The 22,311-nt window shown below is 49.3% G+C and overlaps 1 protein-coding gene across 1 annotated transcript in view; it reads left to right on the top strand.

The window, feature by feature from the left end:
• Positions 1–22,311, top strand: part of LOC104863556 (ephrin type-A receptor 10) — a 28,136-nt gene that overhangs the window by 784 nt on the left and 5,041 nt on the right. Inside the window, exons 2-10 of the mRNA XM_019207700.2 lie at positions 5–29; positions 9,967–10,100; positions 12,668–12,839; positions 16,565–16,673; positions 19,785–19,846; positions 19,966–20,091; positions 20,975–21,160; positions 21,613–21,674; positions 21,897–22,100. Coding sequence (XP_019063245.1) covers positions 5–29; positions 9,967–10,100; positions 12,668–12,839; positions 16,565–16,673; positions 19,785–19,846; positions 19,966–20,091; positions 20,975–21,160; positions 21,613–21,674; positions 21,897–22,100 — 1,080 coding nt within the window. The remainder of the gene's footprint in view (positions 1–4; positions 30–9,966; positions 10,101–12,667; positions 12,840–16,564; positions 16,674–19,784; positions 19,847–19,965; positions 20,092–20,974; positions 21,161–21,612; positions 21,675–21,896; positions 22,101–22,311) is intronic.

Raw genomic sequence — 22,311 nt, 5'->3', positions numbered from 1 at the left:
GCAGGTCACAGTCTCCACGGGGCCCGGGGGTAAGGCCAGGCCGCGCCGCGCGCCCCCTCCAGCCCCCCACGGCCACCCCAGAGGGACCACAGTGTTGCCAGGGTGGAAGGGACTACGAGACGCCTGGTCCCGGGGACCCCCCCATCGAGGCCCCGCAGCCCGCCCTGAGTGCCCAGGGAGGGATTAAGCCTGCCTGCTCTTTGCCAGGGGGCCAAAGAGGATGTGAGGGGTGAGCCTTTCGGCTCCGCTTCCCCCGACGCGTCGCAGGGCGCCGCAGTGCTACACTCAACCCTGCAATTCACCTGCCTCTGATTCCCAGGGAAAAAGAGATGGAAAGTCTTACACACACACACACACCAACCCTAGTTCCTTTCCTTCTGTCTCGAAAAGCAATCTCGTCCTGTGTCTCCCTTCCTCCCGCTTCTGCCTCTGCAACGGGGTGGGGGTGCTGCCACGGCCACTCTGACCCGGGCCTGGCAAAGGGCGGCGAAGTGGGTGGGGTCCGGCGGCAGGGCATGGAATCCCACCTGGCAGCGCATTTCTGAGTCTGGAATTGAGGCGAAGAAATGAAGGCCTGCCACCTTCATGCTACACCCTCCTCATTCTTGACATTTAGTTTTGATTTGTCTCCCAGCTGGGGCTCGCTTTCAAGTGACCCCTTATACTTCCTTTGCAAGAAAGATAAGTGAGTGGTGTGGTTTCCGAGTTTGTTTGTTTGTTTGTTTCTATCTGAAGAGATGTGACGGCTCTGTGACCCCGCTTCTCTGTCTTCTGGCAGTTGTATTGCCAACAAAGTTTCATTATATTTTAGGGTTTCATTATATTTTAGGCTAGGATTTCATTATATTTTAAATAACATGGGTGTGCACACAGGCACTGATGTTTGAATAGTTCCTTAATCTGCTGATGAAAATTACCCAATATGGATTTCTTTTCATTGAATTTGCCTGGGACACAGTAGACCTTTTGATCTACACACTTCCTCCTCCCCACCACACCTTGGAAAGTTTTCTTCAGTTATTGCTTTGACTAGAAGTTCTGATAGCTCCGGTCTATCTCTTAAGACTATCGCTAAGCCTTAGGCTTTAAAATCATTTCTGATTCTTAATTCTTGCTACTTCCTTTATCATTTTTAGTTCTTAATCCATTTCCTCTGCCTTTTGAGAGAGATTTTCCAGTCTGAATAGTTTTCTATGACAACAGTTCTGTTCTTTATCCTCTCTGTTGTGATTTAACCTTTGCCTTTGCATTTTCATTTTTACACTTGATCTTAGCCAAAAGGCTGAGAAGCGATACTGCATTTTCATTTTTAAAAATTAAGTATAGAGCTGGGCGTGGTTCCATATGCCTATAATCCCAGCACTGGGGCACTCAGGCAGGAGGATCACCATGAGTCTGAGGCCAGCCTGGTTCAAGGGCAGCCTGAACTCCATGTGAGACCTTGTCTCAAACAAACAAACAAAACTTCCCAGTATAGAAAGAGTAACTACAATCCTATTACCCAGACATAAACAACTATCATTATCTTAGGGTATTTACTTCCCAGAATTATTTATATCTCTGTATCCATATCTATAACTACTATAAAATCTCTTTTCTAATATACATATATATACATACATATATACACACACACACACACACACACATATATATATATATATATATATATTGACTTTCATTTGGCATTCATATTAACCATCCTGTTCTTTTGATATAGTTGAAAATACTCTTCCATTTTCATTTTATTAAGAAAAATACCAAGTTTCTGACAAAGCACTGTGGCACATACTTGGGAAGCTGAAGCAAGAGGGTCCCTTGAGCCCAGGAGTTTGAGGTCATCCTGGGTAGCACAGTGTGACCCCATCTCAAAATCAAAAAGGAGCTGAAACACTAAGCTCCTGTTGACTGAATGCTGCTCTGTGTTTGGGACTGTGCAATATTATTTTCTATATTAATTCACTGAAATGGGGTTGTGTTAATCTTGCTAATGCTGAAACTGAGGTTGGAGAAGCTGAGAGCCACTGGTCACTGAACCCAAGTGTGTCTGCAGCGGAAACACTGTGCTTTTAACTCCTAGGCCACAGGTTGCTTCTGCTTTTTCCTGAACTTTTTTTGCAAAGATCAAGAATGGGTATGAATTTTATAAAATGCCTCTTCAGCATCTTTTCAAGATGACCACTTATTTTTCTCCTTGATCTGATGGTATGAGGCTATCCATTCAGATTTCAGAAGGAACTCTCTACATCCCTAGGTTATATCCTACTGGGTATGAGTATTTTTTTTTTTTTGCTACCTTGCTAAATTCATTTGCTCATATTTTAAGATTTTCTTCCATCTACATTTATAATCTTTTATGTTTTTCTAACTTATTAGAAATATATAGGTATAGGGCCGGGGTTTTAGCTCAGTGGTTCTGCCTTGCAATCGCAATGACCCGAGTTTGATCCCTGGTACCAAAAAGAAAGAAAAAGAAAAAGAAATATATATGTATATATATTTGTAGTGCTGGAGGTTGAACCCAGGGCCCTGTGCATGCTAGGATAGTGTTCTATCAATGACCTACACCCTCAACCCAATAAATGTATATCTTAAAAATTTTCAGCCAGGCATGGTGGCGCACACTTGTAATCCCCATGCTCAGGAAACCTCTAGTAACTACTAATCTACTTTGTCCTTCTACAGATTTGCCTGTTACGGGCATTTCTATACTACATGGTAGTATATAATTTGTGACATCTTTCTTCTTTCACTTAGCCAATTCTCAAGGTTTATCCATTCTTTATATCAGCATTCCATTGTTGTTCATGGTTGAATGATATTCTGTTGCACAATTTTGTTTATTCATTCATTTGTTGATGAACAGTGGCCTATTATGAGTAATGTTTCTATAAATATTTATGTATAAGTTTTTATCTCTTGTCTCTCATGGATAAATTTTGGTTTTGTTTGTATGTTTGTTCATTTTGCGGCGCTAGGGATTCAACCAGGGCCTTGCATGTACTAGGCAAGTAGGCAAGTACTCTACCACTGTGACAAACCCTAGTTCTTATGTATAATGTCTTGTGTGAATATATATTTTCAGTTTTCCTGGCTGTAAATCTAGGGATAGAATTGCTAAATCATATGGTATTATGGGCTGAATCATACCCCCCGCCCCGACTGATGAAGCCCTGTATCCCAAAATGGTGAGAATTCTTTTCAAAGTTAGAGCATAGGGACCCTATTCCCATGGGACTGGTGTCCTTATAAGAAAAGAGAGAGACCACACAGCTCTCTGGCTGTCTATCCATCTATGCACCGAGGAAAGGCCACAGGGTGACACAGGAAAAGGTGGCTTCCTGCAAGTCAAGAAGAGAGCCCTGCACAGAATACAAATCTTCCAGCATGTTGAACTGAGCCTTCTAGCCCCTGGAAATATGCAAAAATACATTTTTATTGTTTCAGCCACCAAATCTGTAGTTCACTGTCTGATTATGGTAACCTGAGCTGACTAATGCATATTGTAACTTTATTTTTTTTAGATAGTGTCTATCTATGTAGTTCAGACTGGCACTGAACTCACTGTGTAGTCCAGGATGGCCTCAAACTCACAGCGATTCTCTTGCCTCAGCCTCCCAAATGCTGGGATTACAGGCATATGCCACTACATCTGTTTTTTTTTTTAACTTTTTTGAGCACCTGCTTTTTTTGTGTGTGGTCCTGGGGATTGAACTCAGGGCCTTCACACTGAGCTACATCTTCCTCCTTCCTTCTTTTCTGCCCTCCTTTCCTCACCCCTTTCTTCCTTGTCAGGGTCTCTAAATCACTAGGTTTCCCAGGCTGGGCTCAGATTAGCAGTCCTCCTGCCTCAGCCTTCCAGAGTGCTGAGATTACAGGCATGTGCCATTGTGTCCATCTTAACCCCTATAGGCTTTATCAGATATATGATTTGCAAATATTTGCTCCTATTTTGTGGGTTGTCTTGTCAAAGTGTTCTTTGAATCACAAAAAGTGTGCAATTTTGATGCAGTATAATTTATTAATTTTTTAATTGGTTGCTTGTGCTTTTGGTGTTATTTCTAAGAAACAGTTGCCTAATCTCAGATCACAAAAATTTATACCTATGTTTTTACTAATATTGTGGATTTGAGTCAAGTTATTTTTAGAGAATATATTTTCATTTTGAGATGAGTTGCTTTTCCTTTATATTCTTGCTTTTGGTTTTACTCTTCTGTGGTTAAAAGATAGATACTTTTATGATTTTTGTTCTTTTTAAAGTTTTAGCCAGGCATAGAGATGTATGCCTGTAATCCTAGCACTCAGGAGGCTAAGGCAGGAAGAATACCAAGAGTTCGAGGCCATCCTGGGCTACAAGGTGAGAGACCTTGTCTCAAAAAACAAAACAAAACAAAAAAACAAGTTAAAAGTTTTAATAACTATTGAAGTTTTTTTTGCCATATGAGATATGACAAGTAGCCGGGGATTTAGCTGCCTGGCAAGCACAAGGTCCTGAGTTCAATCCCCAGTACCAAAAAAAAAAAGATAGCAAATATTTTAACTATAAAATGGCTACTTCAAACAATGTGCATTATTTTGCAGTGTTTTATTCTATCCCTCTCTTTCTCTGTGTATATGTATGTATTATATAGAATTAAGTTTATCATTCAATTCTGTTTTCTTATTTTATACTTGATATTCCAAAGACTGAGAGAGGTGTACATTTTCCATTCTACTGTGACTTGTTAAAACTTTTTGTATTTGTAATGAATTTTCTTTGAAATATTTCAGTTTTGCTAGTGTGCTTTTAATTTCCCAGCAAGCCTTTCTCCCCTTCCCCATTTTCATTGCCTCTCATCCTGCTTCTCCAGCTACTTTCTCATCGTGGTCTTCCTCTCCCATTAAGTGGAGGCTGTGTTGTCTTTCTCCTTGAAGATGGCAGCCGATCTCCTTCTTTCTCCCCTGCCACACCGAATCCCTTTCAGGATAGATTCCTCCCAAGTCTTCAGAATAACCTTGATGTTCCCTCGCTTGGAAACATTCTTCATTTGCCCAATTTCTCGATATTTTCTGTTTATTTATTCTTGAACAAGGAGCAAGCTGGTGTTTGCCAAAAATATAAGATGTGAGAATTGCCCTCTGGGTTGGTCGTGAGGCTTTTGGCTGAAAGTAACAATAAATCTCAATCCAACCGATTTTTTTTTTTTTTTTTTTTTTTTTTTTCTTTTTGGTACCAGGGATCAAACTCAGGTCCTTGCGCTTGTGGTGCAGGTGGAGGAAACTCTGAGCTAAATCCCTGGCCCTAACCAGTTTTAACTGAAATGATTCTGAGGTCGCATAAGAAGACTGCCCAGCAGGGTCCTCAGGCACCCAATTTCTTTGTCTTTCTACTCTGCCATGTTTCTCACTCAGGCGGGGCTCCTTCAAGGTGCTTAGTTGCCTGTGGCAAGTCCAGACCACATCCTTACGATCCAGGGGGATTAAAAGAACTGCTTCTTCCCTGAATGATTTTTTTCTTATTTTGAACCAGGGATCTTTGCATTAAAATACATCCACTGCCCTTTACATTTTTAAAAATGTTATTTTGAGACAAGATCTCAATAAAGTTGCTAAATTGCCCAGGGTAGCTTTGACCTTTTGATCCTCCTCTTCGGGCCTCCCAGAGTCCTGGGACTACAGGCATACACCATGACCAGTCCTTGGAGTATTTTTTTAAAGAGCAAAAAACCTTGTGGGCTGGTGTAGCTCAGTAGTAGTGTGCTTGCCTAGTATGTGTGAGGCCTTGGGTTCAGTACAGTCCTCAGTACTGGAGCAGTGGTGGTGGGGAGAAGGGAAAGGAGAAAGAGGAAGAAGAAACCTTTCTCAGAATCCCCTCTCCGCTGAAGGCAAAGAAAAAGCATTAAGTTGTGTGACTTCCATTTACCAGCTCCCCACCATGAATATTATCAGTATGTACCATAAGCATGTGCTGATAATTTTTTAAAAAACAGAATCCCCTCTCCTCTTAACGAACTCCTTTTGTTGACCAGAACTGAATCATAAACTCAACCTAGACCAATAATTGGTGAAAGAAATGAAGCACGCAAATGTCTTAGAACGAATGGAATTCACCTGAGCCATCCATGGGCGGACAGCACATCCTGAATTAAAAATTGGGCTCAGTCAACAGGGAAGGAAGAGGTGGTTGCCAGTAGATGCCCCTTTGTGTCTGCTGTGCTCCTGGCCCCTCTTGGGTCCTGGCCAGATTTCATCATTCACCTCCAGCCTGGACAGCAGACACGGGCTCCATGTGGACGTCTACCCTCAGGACTTCTCAGTCTCCTACCTCTACATCCTGGCCACCTGCACCCTCAGAAGTTCAAAGATGACATTCCTCACCTCTTCCTGTCTCTGCCCCGCATCTGCACCTATGAAGGACCGTGCCACCTTCTCGAAGCTGCGTTCCTCCTCTTGTCTCAGTGCCCGGGGCTTTGGGGGAGCTGCCTTCTCCAAGTGCATTCCAGCTGAGAGGCGGCCCTGGGGACAGAGAAGAGCACTTTTCTTCAAAGGCATTTGAGCACTGGAGTGAAGGCTCTGCATTACCCAGTTGACAAAGACCTTGCCTTTCTTTTTTTTTTTTTTCTTTTTTTTTTTTTTTTAGGGTCAGACAGTAGGGGGAGGAATAAAGGCTTTTTCAAGTTATTTTTAGAATAGGAGGCAGTGGCACTCTGTGGGCAGCAGAGCCTGGGGTTCATTACAATTCCACTTTTCCACCTAGTTCTACTGGCTTTATCCTAGGTAAAAATATGCCACTCAAATCTCTTCCCCCATTCTGACAGCCTGCTGTCAAGACTCGTGTACGGTAAGATTGTGGGTTTTCAACTCTTTCTGTAGCTTCATGTTTTAGTTGCAATTCAGGAGACTCTGGAGGTGGGGGCTGCTAGAGGGCCCGCACTCCGGACCAGAAGCCACAGTCAAGCATGTTTCTGTGCGGGCTTGGCCTGCCTGCATCCCTTGCCTCATGGCTGTGTGATAGGTACTTCCGCAGTGCCTCAAGTTGTCCAGGAACCTCACGCTGTCTCGGCTAGCAGGCACTGAGTGCCACTACACCTGGTCTTTTCTAGGCATGTGGTGCTGCCACCCCTGACTCTTCCCATCAGTCGCCTTGCACCCTATTGAGAGCTCAGTCCACATTTGCTATTTTGCTCAGCCCTTTGTAAGCATCACCAAGTTTCACAGCAAACGCGTCCCATGTTTGCGTTTCATGTGTTTTTCAGTGTTCTCTTCCCTGGACTTCTGGGGGCTTGTTTGGTCCCGTTTTTCCTTCCACCTCTGTATCTGGTTCCTCCTTTTCTTTTTCACTGTTATTTCATTAGTCCACGTGTGAGTGCATAATGATTACATTCATGTAGTGAGTTGGTACACACGTGTAACAACTCTTAATTCTTCCCAGGTGCCCTTCCCCACCTTTCCTTCTCCCAGCTCCTCCTTTTCAAGCTTTTCTTCCTTTGCCTCCCTCCCCTGTTTTCAGACAATATCTCACCTTGTAATGTAGGGTGACCTTGAACTCACTGTGGAGCCCAGGCAGGCCTCATATTCACAATGATCCTCCTGCCTCAGCCTCCTGAGGGCTGTCCAGCTGGCTTCCTCGGTTTTGAGACAGGGTTTTTCTATGTTACCCAGGCTGTCCTTGAGCTCTTAGGTTCAAGGGATCCTTCTGCCTCAGCCTCCCAAATATCTTAGACCAAACATTGCCTCTGTGCCTGACCTTGCTCATTGTTTGTTATTTCTTCCTTATTGAGTTGTAGGAGTTCTTTGTATGTTCTGGATATTAATTTTTTTAGATACATGGCTAGGAAAATACTGTCTCCTGTACTGTAGGTCATCCTTTCACCTTGTTATTTTGCTTGTTTTTTGGTACCAGGGATCGAACTCAGGACCTTCTGCTCACCAGGCAGGTGCCATGCCACTGAGCTACATCCTTGCCCCTCACCCTGTTTATTAGTACCTTTGCTGTGCACAAACTTCAAAGTTTGTAGGCTCATTTATCTTTGCTTTTTATTGTCTATGCTTTTGTTGTTATATTTAAGAAAGTATTGCCAATCCGATCTCATAAAGCTTCTCCCCTTATTTTCTTCTAGGAGTTTTATAATAGCAGATCTTACACTTAGGTCTTTATTTTTGTTTATTTTTTATTTTTTTTTTTGAGACAGGGTCTCACTATATAGTTGAGACTGACCTGGAACTCACTATGTAACCCAGGCTGGTCTCGAGCTACGATCCTCCTGCCTCGGCCTCCCAAGTGCTGGGATTACAGGCGTGCACCACCACGCCCAGCTCTTAGGTCTTTAATCTATTTTAAATCAATTTTTGTATGTGGCATAAGGTGAGGGTCCAACTTCATTCTTTCTGCTTGTTGGTATCTAGTTTGCCTAGCATCACTTGATGAAGAGAGGGTCTTCCTCTATAGGCCAGCCTTAGTACCCCTACAGAAGGTCACTTGGCCACATACATGAGGATTTATTTCTGGGCTTTCTCTGCTGCTCCATTGGTTTATACATCTATTTCATACTATTTTGAGTACTATAGTTACAATATACCTTGAAGTCAGGAAGTGTGAGGCCTTTAGTATTGTTTTTCTTCTTCAAGATTATGTTGGATATTCATAGACCTTTGAGATTTCATAAGAATGTTAGGCTACTCTTCATGTTTCTGCTTAAAAAAAAAAAAAAGCCTCTGGGATTTTACTAGGATTTACATTGAATCTGCGGATCACTTTTGGTAATAAGGACATTCAAACCTTATGAAGTGTTTCACACCCTGAATACAGGAAGTCTTCCCATTTATTCATGTTTCCCTAATTTCTTTCAGCATTGCTCTTTAGTTTTTGGTTTATGAGTCTTTTACCCTTCTGGTTATATTTGTTTCTAAGATTTTATTCTTTTTGAGACTACTGCAAATTGATTTTTCTTCCTTTCTCTCCGTTTTTCTTTCCTTCCTTCTTTCTTATCCCAAGGATCAAATCCAGGGCCTTGCTCATGCTGCCCAAGTTCTGTACCATTGACCTACACCCTCAGCTTATTTATACATTTCTTGATGTATTTTATTTATTTTTATGGTTACTAGGGATTAACCTGGGGCACTCTGCCACTGAGCTAAATCTCCAATTCTTTTTATTTTGAGACAAGGTCTTGCTAAGTTGCATGGGCTGTTTTGAGCTTGTGGTCCTCCTGTTTTAGCTTCCCTAGGTAGCAAGGATTATAGCCACGTGCCACTGTGCCCAACTTAATTTCTTTTTAAAATTATTCGTTGTTAGAATATAGAAATGTAATTCATTCATTTTTATATCCTGTAACTTTGTTGTATTTATCAATTCTGAAAGAATTTTGTGGACTCTAGAGATCATGTTGTCTGACAACAGAGGTAAATGTGCTTCTTTCTTCCAAATGTATGTCCTTTATTTGCTTTTCTTGCCCAGTTGCTGGGTAGAACTTCAGACTTCCGGTGAATAGTAGTGGCAGTCACATCCTAGCTTTTCCTGATTTTAGAGGGAGAGCCTCAGTCCTACCCATTGCGCGTGATGTTCACTGTGGGCTTTCCACCCATGCTCTTTACTGCGCTGGGGTAATTCCCTTCCATTTCTAGCTTGTTGAGTGCTTTGCCCCAACAGCTAAGTGGCTGGTCTCCCTGTCTATGATTTCTTGTGTCGCCAAGCCTTAGACAATGCAGTAGGAACCTGGAGGATTAGAATCAACCACCTTGAGGGAAGCTAGGGTGTAGGGGAGGCAAACAGCAGGAGGGTCCCTCCTAGGAGTCGACGATATGGAAGAGCCGTGGTCTCCTCGCCTCCTGGTCTCACTGTCTACGTCCCTCAAGCCTTGCCTCATCTCCACTTCCACCATCAGCCCCGCCCCATTCCTGCCCGCTCTGCCCTCCAACACCCTGCCCTCCTGCTGCCCGCTGAGGCGGTGGGTGCTGGTAGACAGCCCTGCTGTACTTAACTTTCAGCTCCCTGGGAGGAGGATGAGATCCGTAGGGACCGAGTGGAACCCCAGACCGTGTCCCTGTCGTGGCGGGAGCCCATCCTGGCTGCAGCCCCTGGGGCCAACGGCACTGAGTATGAGATCCGATACTACGAGAAGGTGAGATCCGGAGGCCCCTCTTGGATCGGGCCTGCTCTGCTCCCTCTCTCCTTCCGTAAGAAGCCCCTTTCCTTTCTTTCCGAACTGCTCACCAGTCTCCCAGGAGGCGTCCCTATTCCTGTCCCTCCGGAGGGCACCCTGGTCGCCGTGCCTTTTCCCTTCCCACAGAAACCCACCTTCACCACTGGTCCCTCCACATTCCCACTTTGGCTAATATTTACCCCTGACCAAGCGCTTCGGGGGCTGGTCCAGATTTTGTGCGGTTCAGTTTTATACATACCATCTACAGAACTGTTGTGAAGGAAAGAACACAGAAGTACATTGTGTCAGTTTTTACAAAAATGAGTGCACGTGGCTAGGTTGGGCAGTAGGCTGGTAAATGTTTGTCAAACAGCTCTCTAGAACAGTGAATGCATGAATTATCATTTCACTGATAAGGATGGATGTGTAGCACATCACTTATAATTATAATAAAATACATACACTTATTATAAACTCCATAGAGCCAATCCTCTAGCTTTCCGTAGGATGCTTTTGCTTTTTTTTATTTTTATTTTGAGACAGTCTCTCAATCCGTCCTCCTGCCTCAACTTCCTGAAGTAGTAGCGGAGCTACAGGCAAGTCATCAAGCCTGGCCTTTTCTTCCCTTCTCCTTATTCATTTTTAATCTGTGGTTGTAGTTCAGCCATGATTTTATAAACGGAATCACATCACTCTCTTTTCCCCAGAAATTCATTGTCTTTAAGTCTGTGATGTAATCTGCCATTGAGCTGCCTCTCACCTTGGCACAGATTAATCCGTTAAGGTGAAAGCTCTTCCTGTGTCAGCACTACACGTGTCAGAACTCCGCTCATACCTCCGTGACGTGTGGGGCTCCCTTCCTGAATCAGATAATAGCTTTTGAATATTGGTAGTCCCTGGAGAACTGTGAGTGTGGGTGGGGGAAGAAACCAGGAAGGAGGAGGAAGTTCGGAATCACTGCTGGGTGTGCGACCCGGGTGACCCAGAGGGTGGAGGAGGAGGAGCAGGGTGGGGTGCGATGCTAAGCTTAGTTTTTTTCATTCAGCATTCCAGGGGCCTTGGGGACTCTGCACCTCGAGGCCCAGCCTGAACTGGGGGGAGGGAGACTTGGTAGCTAGTACCAGTAGGAGATCGTGTGTGTGGAGAGTAGCCAGGACAGGGCCCCGAGGACCTCGGATGTTTAGGAGACAGCTACGTATGCACTGGGTGCTTAGAAAGGACTCGGTGAAGAAAATCCGAAGATCAGATCACCCACAAGTGCCAAGCCTGAGCTGGCCGGATGTTCATAGCCCCTTAATCAGAACTATGAATGTGCTAGGAACAAAACCCTCAAAAGAAGGGCAAGGACAGCCGAGTATGATGGCACACACCTGTCATTCCGGCACTTGTGGCAGGAGGATCCTGAGTTTGAGGCTAGTCTGGACTACTCAGCATGACGCTGTCTCAAAACATAAATAATAAAAATGAGAAAGAGCACATATGAAAGGGGCTGTGAAGGAAGCACTGCTGGGTCTCCAGGTCTGGACAGATGTCAGGGACTTTCCTCCGGAGCTTCAGCTCTCATCTGGCCTTCTCTCTGCGCACAGCCCAACCTCTTCTGCTGAGGGCCTTGCTCGCAGCACGTGGGGGCAGCGGAGAGTGGTCCCCCTCTCCCCCACTTCTTCCTGGCAAGGAAACCCCATCTCATAGATCCCGCAGCCTTTGCTTCTTTGTTTTCCAAGGTGTTGTTCAAATGCTAGGAGGGAAACTCTGACTGGCCGTAGTTGCCCCGATTTCGGAATGCCTTGTATCAGGAGAGAGGCACACTCTTCTGGTCTCCTGTGAGGTGTGGGTAGACACAGCGGTGGGAGGAGCATCCTTAGGTCATTCCATTATCAGGTGCCATTATCGGAGCTGGGGAGGCGTGAGGTAGAGCAAAGAGCAGGCCACAGGGGTTCAGGTGTCACCCGACCTTTCCTGGATGTGAGCCTCGCCTGTAAAAAGGAGAGAGCCATGCTGATTCCTCGGGGCTGCTGTGGGAGCATGGGGGCCCAGCACTGTGGCTGGAAGTGGGTAAGCCCTTGTCACCGACAGCCGCTGCTGTCTCCAGCTGGGTCCTGTCTTTACTAGCCCAGCCCGGTCTTCTTATCTGTGAAACAAAAACAAAACAGACATGACACCTCCTGGCCAGTGCCTCCCAGGACAGTGGTGAAAATCAGATGAGGAGGGGAAGGAGAAGCCTGCGAGATCAAGGACCAGTGCCTGGGTTGTGGCCCCGCTCACACTGGGACTACAGGGACCATCGTCCTGTCATTCCCGAGAGGGCACTGCGTCTTCTCTAAAGTTTCTCATAGGCAAAGGGGGGCTGTTCTTAGCCACAAAACACCCTGAAGGTGGGGTAAAACTGGAGTGGAGAGAGATGCTGGGGATCCCGTGGAAGAAAGCTCTGCAGTCTCCAGGATGCTCAGGGTCAGCTTCCCCCAGCCCACCTAGGCTGACCTGAGCCTACTCCTCCCAAGACAGCTGGACGGCCCTGGGTCTGGGCTTCACTTCTCTGTCTCCTCCAGGGTCAAAGTGAGCATACTTACTCCACTGTGAAGACAGGGATGCCTGCCGTCACCATCACCAACCTGAAGCCCGCTACCCGCTACGTCTTCCAGATCCGGGCGGCTTCCCCATTGCCCTCCTGGGAGGCCCAGAGCTTCAACCCCAGCATCGAAGTGCAGACCCCAGGAGAGGGTGAGTACTGTGTGCAAGTACGTGGATGGGGTTGGGCTCACGGCCTGGCACGGTGGTGGGCAGGAGAGACAGGGTGAGAGTTATGTGTGTCCCCACCAGAGCCTGCAGAGCAGCTGAATTGCACCCTATTTCATTAGGAAATTTGGGATCCACCGACATGAACTCAATGGAGGAGATTTCAGAAAAAGTGTTAGGGGCCAGCAATATACCTGTTTAAGCTGGCGCCAGCCTTCTCGGAGGGCAGACCCCATGCTCTGTGGTAACATCCTGTGTCCTCTCAGATCCACGCTCTCTCTTGGGAGGAGTTTTTAGTCTCAGTCACCTCTTGCTATGACGGGTAGATCTTGGCTGTCTGCCATGATGTAGCTCCACCATGGGGCACTGTCCCTTCCCCCCCAGGGTTAACGCGTGAAGCACATGTCACTGAAGGTTAGGGCCGTGAAAGGGGTTAGAGTGCAGCAACCAACAAAGCAAAACAAGCATTGCACACTTTAAATGGGTCAATTGACTGGTATGGGGATTACATCTCAATAAAGTTCTTACAAAAGCAAAACAAAAGCTGAACATTAGAGATCCTGATCTTAAAATATCCCTGGCTCCTCCGTGGTATTGTGCTTTCCCGCTGCCCTTCGCGGCCCTCCCTGCTGCCTCTTCTCCCCCACCCACCCGAGTTCCCTTTCATGGCCTGCCCAGAACAGTTTAGCTCCCTCTTTTGTTGTTCTGCCTGCTGCTAACCCAGTCCTCAGGATCTCACCTGTGTCTACCCTGAGCAGCTCATGAAAGTATTTTCCTGAACAAAAGCAGTTCTCCCTAAGAGGCATTCCGGCACCAGCTGTCAAGATAATAATTCTTTCCAACCTGGTACATGACTCTAATCCAAGATAGGCAGAGCTCTGTGCCCAAAGGGAGGTGAAGATAAAATGTTGAGGGCGTCTGAGTTCCAGGAAGGAAGGCAGCACTTTTTGCTCGCATGCCTGGCTGTGTCAGACCTCATCCAGGTGCTGGGAAGAGGAGATTAGAGCCATTGCTAGAAGTTGGAGAACATCTGAACCAGCAGCCACGGGCAGGGAAGGCATCTGAGTGGTGGAAGCCATCCAGACCAAAGCCCGCGGGTCTGGCTGGAGTGAGAGCGGTGGGGGCAGGGATTGGGGCCGTCAGCGGAGAGGGACCCATGATTTCCATTTCTGTGCAGCTCTGTTTGAACAGACCGACTCCTGACCCCAGCCTCCCTTGCTGTGGCCCTGGCTGTGAGGGGATGTGGGCCTCCCTATCTGTGAGCAATTTTTCCAATGAGCTGCGATCCCAAGTCAGAATTTTATTCTTAGATGGGGTCTCTCTACGTAGTCCAGACCAGCCTCAAACTTGGAATCCTTCTGCCTTAGTCCCCCAGCCTCTGGGACTACAGACACGCAGCAATATCAGGATTTTAATGAGGGATCGTGCATCACGGCTGTGTTAGCTATTTATGGTTGTGTAGCAAATGCACTACTACAGATGACGTGTGCGTGTTGTTTCGTGGTTCCTGTGAGTCAGGACTTGGGTGCCACTTAGCCGGCGGCCTTGGCTCAGGGTTTCCCTCAGGCTTCAGTCCAGGTGTCCTCTGGGTTGCTGTCACCTCAGCGCTGACTCAGACTCATTCTAGCATGGCCCAGTGTGTGCCATCGCCTGCCCCACTGGCCCTCAGTAGAGCTACTCTGCACTGCACTAGACTCCTTCAGAGACCCCAGGTGAGGGGCGGGTGGAGGCACCCAAGACGGGAGCCGTGGGATATTGTCGCTTCACGGTAGGAGTGGCTTCCTGTCACATTTACCTTACTCTGTTCGTTAGGAGTTAGCGATCCGGCCTATACTCAAGGGGATGAAGATAGGAAACTGGTGTCCTGAGGGCCACACGGAGCCTTCCTGGCACAACTGTCTTTTGTTTTCTGTTTTTGTGTCCCATGGGTGCCTGATTTCAGACATTGCTTGGCGTCTCCATTCACCTCCTGCCACCGGCCAGGCCTGGGCCCTGTTCACCTCTGTAGCCCTGGGCTCTAATGCCCTCTTTGATCCTTCTGTATGGGTCTCTAACTCTCCCTTCGTCTCCTGTCTCCCCTCACTTGCTCTCTGGATCCTACCTCGTCATCCAGGCTTTGGGCGCCCCCAGCTCCCGTCTCTGTTTGCCCAGCTCCTGTGTGTTGTCCCATCGGAAGTGCCCCCAGCTCTGCCAGTCACATGCCCTGCGTGACTGCCCGCCTGCGTGCTGGTCCCCCACTCGGGCCATCCCCCTTCTCCTGCCCACAGTGAGGCTGCCTACAAGTGTTTACTTTTCCCTGTAGTGCAGTCTTCAGAACCACTTGAGACTTCCTCTGGTTTTGTAAATTTTGAGACAGAGTCTCAGCTGGCCTCAGTCTTGGGATTCTCCCAGTTCAGCCTCCCAAATAGCTGCGCTTACTGATGTGCACCACCCAGACTCCAGACGCTCCCCTTCTCAAGTACCTCCCTCCATCCCCACTCAGCTCAGAAGATGAAACCATTCCTTTTCTCCCAGGACAGAAATCCACCCACTGTTCCCTGGTTCCCTGTCACCCTCAGGATAAATTTCCCACTCATTAGCCTGGCATTCTAGGCCCTGTTTTCACTCAGCTCCTTACCCCCCAACTCTGTTTCTGTCTTGCTGCTCTCTTCTCCCATGTAGTCTGCTGCTGGGCCACCAGGGACGATTTACCACGTTCCATACCTGTGTGTGCGTCTGGGTCTGGAAGGCATCAGCAAACGCTTCCAGGTCCAATTCAGTGTTTATCTCTTCTGCTAAGCTTCCTTATTGGCCCTAGGAAGGAATCCTTGGGCTTCTGTCCAGCTCTGGTCACTTTTCTGCTCCTTTTCATTTACAGTTACAATTTTTGTTTCTGGGGCTGGGGATTTAGTTCAGTGGTTCCACTGCCTACCTCGTAAGTGCAAGGACCTGAGTTTGATCCCCAGTACCAAAAAAACAAAATTTTTGTTTGTTTCTGTTTGCCTGCTGTGGTCTGTGCACTGCTCCAGGGCAAGGATTCTGCCTCATTCACACGTTGGATGGATGGATGGAGGGAGGGAGGGAAGGAGGGAGGAATGGATTCTGTGGATCCCTGTCCTGGAGGAATACTTTATTGGCTCTCATTTTTTTCCCCATACCTCTGCCCTCCCTTCTCCCCCTCCACCCTGGAGGAATACTTCAAAGCAGAGGCTTTGGCATCAGACAGAGGCTTTTTAGATTCAAGTTCAAATCTTGGGTTTACCACTTATTAGCTGTGTGACCTTGGACAAACTGCCTAAGTTCACAATCTTGGTTTCCTTTGCTGTAAAATGGAGACAACAACACGTTACTGGCCTGTTGAAGAAACAGGATGATAGAGTTCAGCGACAGCGTCTTGCTGAATGTGTGTTTCACACTGGCTCATTGTTATTGGTCAGGAGTCTGGATCAGAGGTGGGAGCTCTGAGCAAAGACCATTCTCCTGTGCAGCCTGTCTTCCCATCTGAAAGGCACCGAGGGCTGCTGTCCCCACTGTCTGGGCTCTCGCTCCTCCCTCTCAGTGGGGTAGAGCAGAGGCGCCCTGCCTGGTACTCCCGGTGCACCCTGGATGACTCCGGCCCCTCTGCTGCAGGGAAGCAGTGTTGAGTGTAGAGGGACGGAACACCTCCCTGCCCTGGGGCCTGCCCACGAGCCTGCTTCTCCGCCTGCTTCAACCTGTGGTTTTCCTCCCAGCCGCCTCAGGGTCCAGGGACCAGAGCCCTGCAGTTGTCGTCACCGTGGTAACCATCTCAGCCCTCCTTGTCCTGGGCTCTGTGATGAGTGTGCTGGCCATTTGGAGGAGGTAGGTGGCTGGTCCCAGGCTGAGTGACCCCGGTGAGTCTGCTCCCTTGTGCACATTAGCGTATGCTCACAGTTACCTGTACCTGCACTGGGTTTGCACACGTGCAGACTGGCACACACACACACACACACACACTGCTGTGTAGATACAGCTGTGACCAGTGTGGTCCCTCCCGCCATGCATTGCTCATACAGAAGCTACCACAAGGAGCTCAGCCACTCTGGGATGAAGGGGATTTAGCTCCTTAACTCATTAAATGTCAGAAGGCATCACTGAGAATGGAATCCAGCTCTGGCTGCTCCAGTGTGATTAGGATTCTCCTGAGGTTTTCAGAGCCCCCCCAGCCCCTGCCTCCACTAAACCCAAGCAAAAAAGAAATGCAAAAGTGTGTGTGTGTGTGTGTGTGTGTGCATGCTCTCGTGTGGAGAAGGGTGGGGACTCTCTAAGCCATAAACTCTCCACCCGCAGCAGGAGAAAGCTGGCAGGAGAGTGGGCAGAGGAAGGGGTGGGGCGGGGAGCTGTTGAGCTAGAGTCTGGAAGAGAGAAGATTCTGATCTTTTGTATGCAACACAGGCCTCGCCCCTGCTTCTCCCCAGGGCTGCACTCTGCTGCTTGCAGAGGCCCCCAGGTGGTAGCAGGCTGGAGCTGAGGTCAGCAGACTGGAGGGCATGGAAGTCTGTATGTGGTAGGTGGAGGAGAAATGGGCTGGCCGGGGAGTCGAGTCTCAGCCCACACAGCCACCTGGGACCACCTCTGGGCTGCAGGGCAGTTACCGTGATTTGGCACTGGCTGTTCCCATGGCCTCCACTGATAGTGACTGAAGGCTGAGTCAGGAAGGCAGGCGAAGAGCAGGCGTGGAGCTCCTAGAGCTGAAAGGCCCACAGGCATGCACTAGACCTGTTGGAAAGGAGAGAGTGTCTGTCCTGGCGTTGGGTGTAGAGACTTAGGAGGCAGGAGGAAGGAGAGACAGCAAAGGTGCTGCAACCCCAGGGCAGACCCCGGGAGAGCTGAGGAGCCGGGCAGTGAGCCAACAGCAGGGCTCACGCTCTTCGTACACCCAGCAGTGGCGTCACTGGGTGTTGAGGGCTTGAGGGGCCGACTCCTCCACTGTGCATCCCCACCTTGCGGACTCTGACATCTCTCACCCTGTGCCCTCCATGTCTCTCAGTGCCCGCTCTGTGCTGTGGTCCCCTCGCCTCTACACAGTTCCCTCTGTAGTCCATTCTGGCTCACTTACTTCTCACTAGAGGGTGACATCCTGAACTCTTACCATCATTGCATGGTTTGCTTTGCTTTGCTTCTTTCCTTCTTCTTCTTGTTCTTTTTTTTTTCTTTTGGAGAAAGGGTCTCACTGTGTAGTTATGCTGGCCTTCAACTCACCACGTAGCCCAGGCTACCCTTGGACTCATGATCCCTCCTGCCTCAGCCTCTTGAGTGCTGGAGTTACAGGCGTGCTCCACCACACCTCGCTTCACAGTGTGGTTTTTCTCCCAAGCTTGCAAGCCCTCACTCCTGCACCTGTTCCATCTTCCCCTTCTCTCCTGGGTTTTCCCTTCGTGCATGGAAGACACTCGCATCAGTCCGCATCCTGGTGACTTCAGTCGCTGTCACCGGCCTGCCCCATGACTCGCTCTCAGTTCTTTTCTCCCAGGGATTTTCTCTGCTGTCTCACCAAGCTCCCTGGACATCCCCCCAGCACGCAATCCAGTTCTTCTCCTTGGGGCCTGCAAATGCCCTCTCCTTGCAACTTACTCTCAGCCTTATCATTGGCCTCAGCCTCTCGCCACCAGGCCTGCGAACCTGCCCACTTCACACCACCCTCCCCTCCCTTCTGGCCAGGCTCAGTCCTGCTACCCAGGACAGAGCCCTACCCCTTCTTCCCATCCCAGAACCCTCCTTGCCGATAGTGCTCCCCTGCCCCCACGTAATAGCAAACATCTATTGAGGTTTAGTGAGTGTATTAGGGTTCTCTAGAGGAGGAGTCAACAGAAAATATATGGATAATTAAATGTTTAAAAGTACTAAAAAAAATTAAAAAGGGGGAAAACCCCCAAAGAATCATATATAGGATCATTAAATTTCTTGCATCTTGAAAGTGGTGAGTTAGGATAATTAAATGGATCTATGGTGGGCATCACGGAACAGTTTCCACCACCAACTACCAGGGCTCTGTTCATCATCAGGAGACTGTGGCAACTTTAGGTCTCATCAGATGTCTAAATGTATACCTTTTATCTCCCCATCTTGGTGATGGCATCTTCATGAAGTCTGCTGAGCACCTTCTCATCTTCCTTTCTGCCACCCAGCCCTCTCCAAGCCCTGAGGTCCCTCACATTTCTGTTCCTGACATAGTCACTCCACAGCCTGAGCCGCTACCAGCCTCCTGCAGCAACCACAGAGCAGTCTGCACTCAGCAGCTGGGATGATCTTTCTAAAATGCAAATTGAATCACAGCACTCTCCACCTCTAGGTCCCCAGGCACTGCCTCTGCTCCCAGAATAAAGGGCAGTGTCTTTCTCCGGCCCAGCAAGACCCTGCCTGGGGGCAACAATTGCTGCCTGTGTCTCTCTTGATTGTGACTCAGGCCTTTGGTCCATGACTGCCTCTCGTCTTAAGATTTCTGTGATGGTCCCAGTGGGTCAGGTGGTTGGCCTGGCCTGTTGTCACTGCCTTCTCCTTTGTTTGTACCTGTGCATGTTTTCCTGAAGTCAGGGGTGTGGATTTGGGAGCCTCTGGAGTCATGAGCATTTTCATTGTATCTCACAATGGAAATAACTAGGAAAGTTGAAGGTGGTGAATGGCCAGGTGGGGCATGGTTGTATTCGAGCTGTGGGGAGCAGGTTGCCAAACTGTGGAGGAGGAGGATGGGGTAGCAAAAAACAAATAAAAAAAGAAAGAGAGGGGCTGGGGATTTAGCTCAGTGGTTCTGCTGCTTGCCTCCCTGGTACCAAAAGAAAAAGAAGGAGCAATAGTTTTCAAACCAGGACAAGGTCTCTGTCCCTCCCCCAGGGATGTAGGCCTTGTTATTGGGACACAGAAGTGTCCTCCTGGGTGCTAAAGTGGGAAGGCTGGGGTGGCCTGGTGAAGGGGTTCTCTGCGCCCCTCTACTAGGCCCTGCAGCTATGGCAAAGGAGGTGGTGACACCCATGACGAAGAGGAGCTGTACTTCCACTGTGAGTTGTGGGGTCACCAGGTTCACCCACCCCTCTTGCTCCTTGTCCTTTCACACGCCTCCCCCGCAGTAATGCAGACTTTTTCCACAGCCTTGAGCTTTCTCCCCCTGTGTTCTCAGTCAAAATCCCAACACGTCGTACTTTCCTGGACCCTCAGAGCTGCGGGGACCCACTGCAAGCTGTGCATCTGTTCGCCAAGGAGCTGGATGCAAAAAGCATCACACTGGAGAGGAGCCTCGGCGCGGGTGAGCGGGGTCACCCTGGAAAGCTCCGCCCACCAGCCACACCCACCGGGAAACCACGCCCTTCGCCTTCCACCCATCCCGATGCTCCGCCCAGCCGCCTGTCTCCTGTCAGCCAGGCTCCTCTTAAGTCTGACCCTACTCTGAGGGCCCTTCTCCACACCGAGCCTGCCCCCTACCCAGAAAGTCTCTTGCCCACCAGAGGGGTCTGTGACTCTGCCTACCCTCTTGGGTCCTCAGGGTCACTCTAAGACCTCTCCAACCGGTCCCACTCAGAGTCAGCCACTGCAGTGTGCTGCTGGCCGTTTAGACCCTGGCCTTCAGGAGGCAGTAGGAGGGACCTTAAACTGAATTCTAGTCGTGGCGCTGCCACCAGTGAGTTGCATGAGCAGAGCATGATCCTCTCTTGTTTTGAGCTTCAGTTTATCTGTAAGATGGGCATGACCTCTGTCTCCCCCAGGTGACGTGAGGCTTGCCGGCTTAGGGCAGTCCCCAGCCTTTCTACCTGTCCACAAGCCCTCAGCCCCTATGTTCAGAGAAGCCCAGCACTGTCACCAGAAGCCTGACACTTCTGTCACCATCCCCAGAGCCGCTGCACAAAAGGCAGAACCGATGTCATCATCGTGTGTCCTGGCTCAGGCCGGGCTTAATGGCCCTGAGGGGCTGGCATGTGCAATGCCCGTTCCGAAGCTTTACAGGGTAGGAAACTGAGGCCCAGAGAGGGAGGGGTGAAGCCCCAGGTTGCACTGCCAGTACTGAAGTTACCAGGATTAGAACTCAGGAGTTTCACACCCCAGGCCAGAGTCACTTTCTCCTCAGCTCGGGCTGCCCCACTGGCTGGGGTCATGGCCTTCAGGGGGCTGCCTGAGCTGCTGTTTCCCCACAGGCCGGTTTGGGGACCTGTGCTTCGGCTGCTTGCAGCTACCTGGCCGGCAGGAGCTGCCTGTGGCTGTACACACGCTGAGAGACGGCTGCTCAGACTCGCAAAGGCTCAGCTTCCTGGCGGAGGCCCTCACTTTGGGCCAGTTTGACCATAGCCACATTGTGCGACTAGAGGGGGTTGTCACCCGAGGTAGGCCTGCCTGATGCTCCCCTTCCTGTTGCCCCAGCCACCGATGTAGGAAGTGAAATGACAGCTTTGTGGGGGGAGGGTGGCTCCAGGAACCCTGGAGGGAGGCTAGACGTGGGCCTCAGTTTGCTTTCACTGGTTCAGGGTGACCACTCTCCTGGCATGGGCACTCATCTGGGACGAGCTTCTGGCTCCCCGTGCCACTAGGGGGTTGAAACACTGACCTTGGGTGATCTTAACTAACTTGTGGTTCCTGACCTTGACCTCTGTTCCCCTACAGATAACTCTTTTGTTCTTCTGTCTGGGGGATGCTGGGCTGGGCAGGAGAGAAATAAGAGTAGGGAGCTTGACTTTGATTCTGGCCATGTTAGCCAAGATGGGGCCCCTCAGGGGGAACGGTTGTGTGCACAGAGTAGCCAGGCAACTTAGCATGTGGGTCCCCATCTCTGGCACAGGAAGCCCCTTGATGATCGTTACTGAGTACATGGGCCATGGGGCCCTGGACAGCTTCCTCAGGGTGAGTGGCCTGGGCCCTGGGGGGTGCGGATTACCAACTTATTCCTGGTCCTTCACTTTCTCCTTGGTGGGCTTGGAATTGGCTTCATTCCCATTGGCCAGGCTGACCTAGGGGTCACAGGATAAAGTGAAGCCCAGTGAGGGCTGAGGGACCTCCTTGGAGTCCACAGCACCAGGCGGTCTGAGCACAAAGCCCCAGCCTCAGTCTCACCTAATCCTGCAGCATCATGAGGGGCAGCTGGTGGCTGAGCAGCTGATGGGGCTCCTGCCTGGACTGGCATCAGCTATGAAGTATCTGTCAGAGATGGGCTATGTTCATCGGGGCCTCGCCGCCCGCCGTGTGCTGGTCAGCAGCGGCCTCATCTGTAAGCTCTCTGGCTTTGGGCGGGGCCCCCGTGACAGAGCGGAGGCCGTCTACACCACCATGGTGAGGCTTCTTCTCCCCAGGAGTGTCGACCTCCTCTGCCCAGCCCCTTCCCTGCTGTTTGGGTCCTTCCCCACCCCGCCCTTCCACGAGGTTGGTCCTGAGTCAGTGTCACTCTGCGCCCGCCCCATAGTCAGCTGGAATACCTTCCCGAGTGTGAAGCTGGGAGTGGGGGGCTGGATGCGGGTGACTCAGTTCCTTCCCACCCTTGCCT

The sequence above is a fragment of the Fukomys damarensis genome, unplaced genomic scaffold (assembly GCF_012274545.1).
Source record: "Fukomys damarensis isolate Sample0158 unplaced genomic scaffold, DMR_v1.0_HiC HiC_scaffold_23, whole genome shotgun sequence".
NCBI lineage: Eukaryota > Metazoa > Chordata > Mammalia > Rodentia > Bathyergidae > Fukomys > Fukomys damarensis.
Note: the sequence above shows the minus strand (reverse complement) of the source record. Positions and strands in the feature narration are given on the sequence as shown.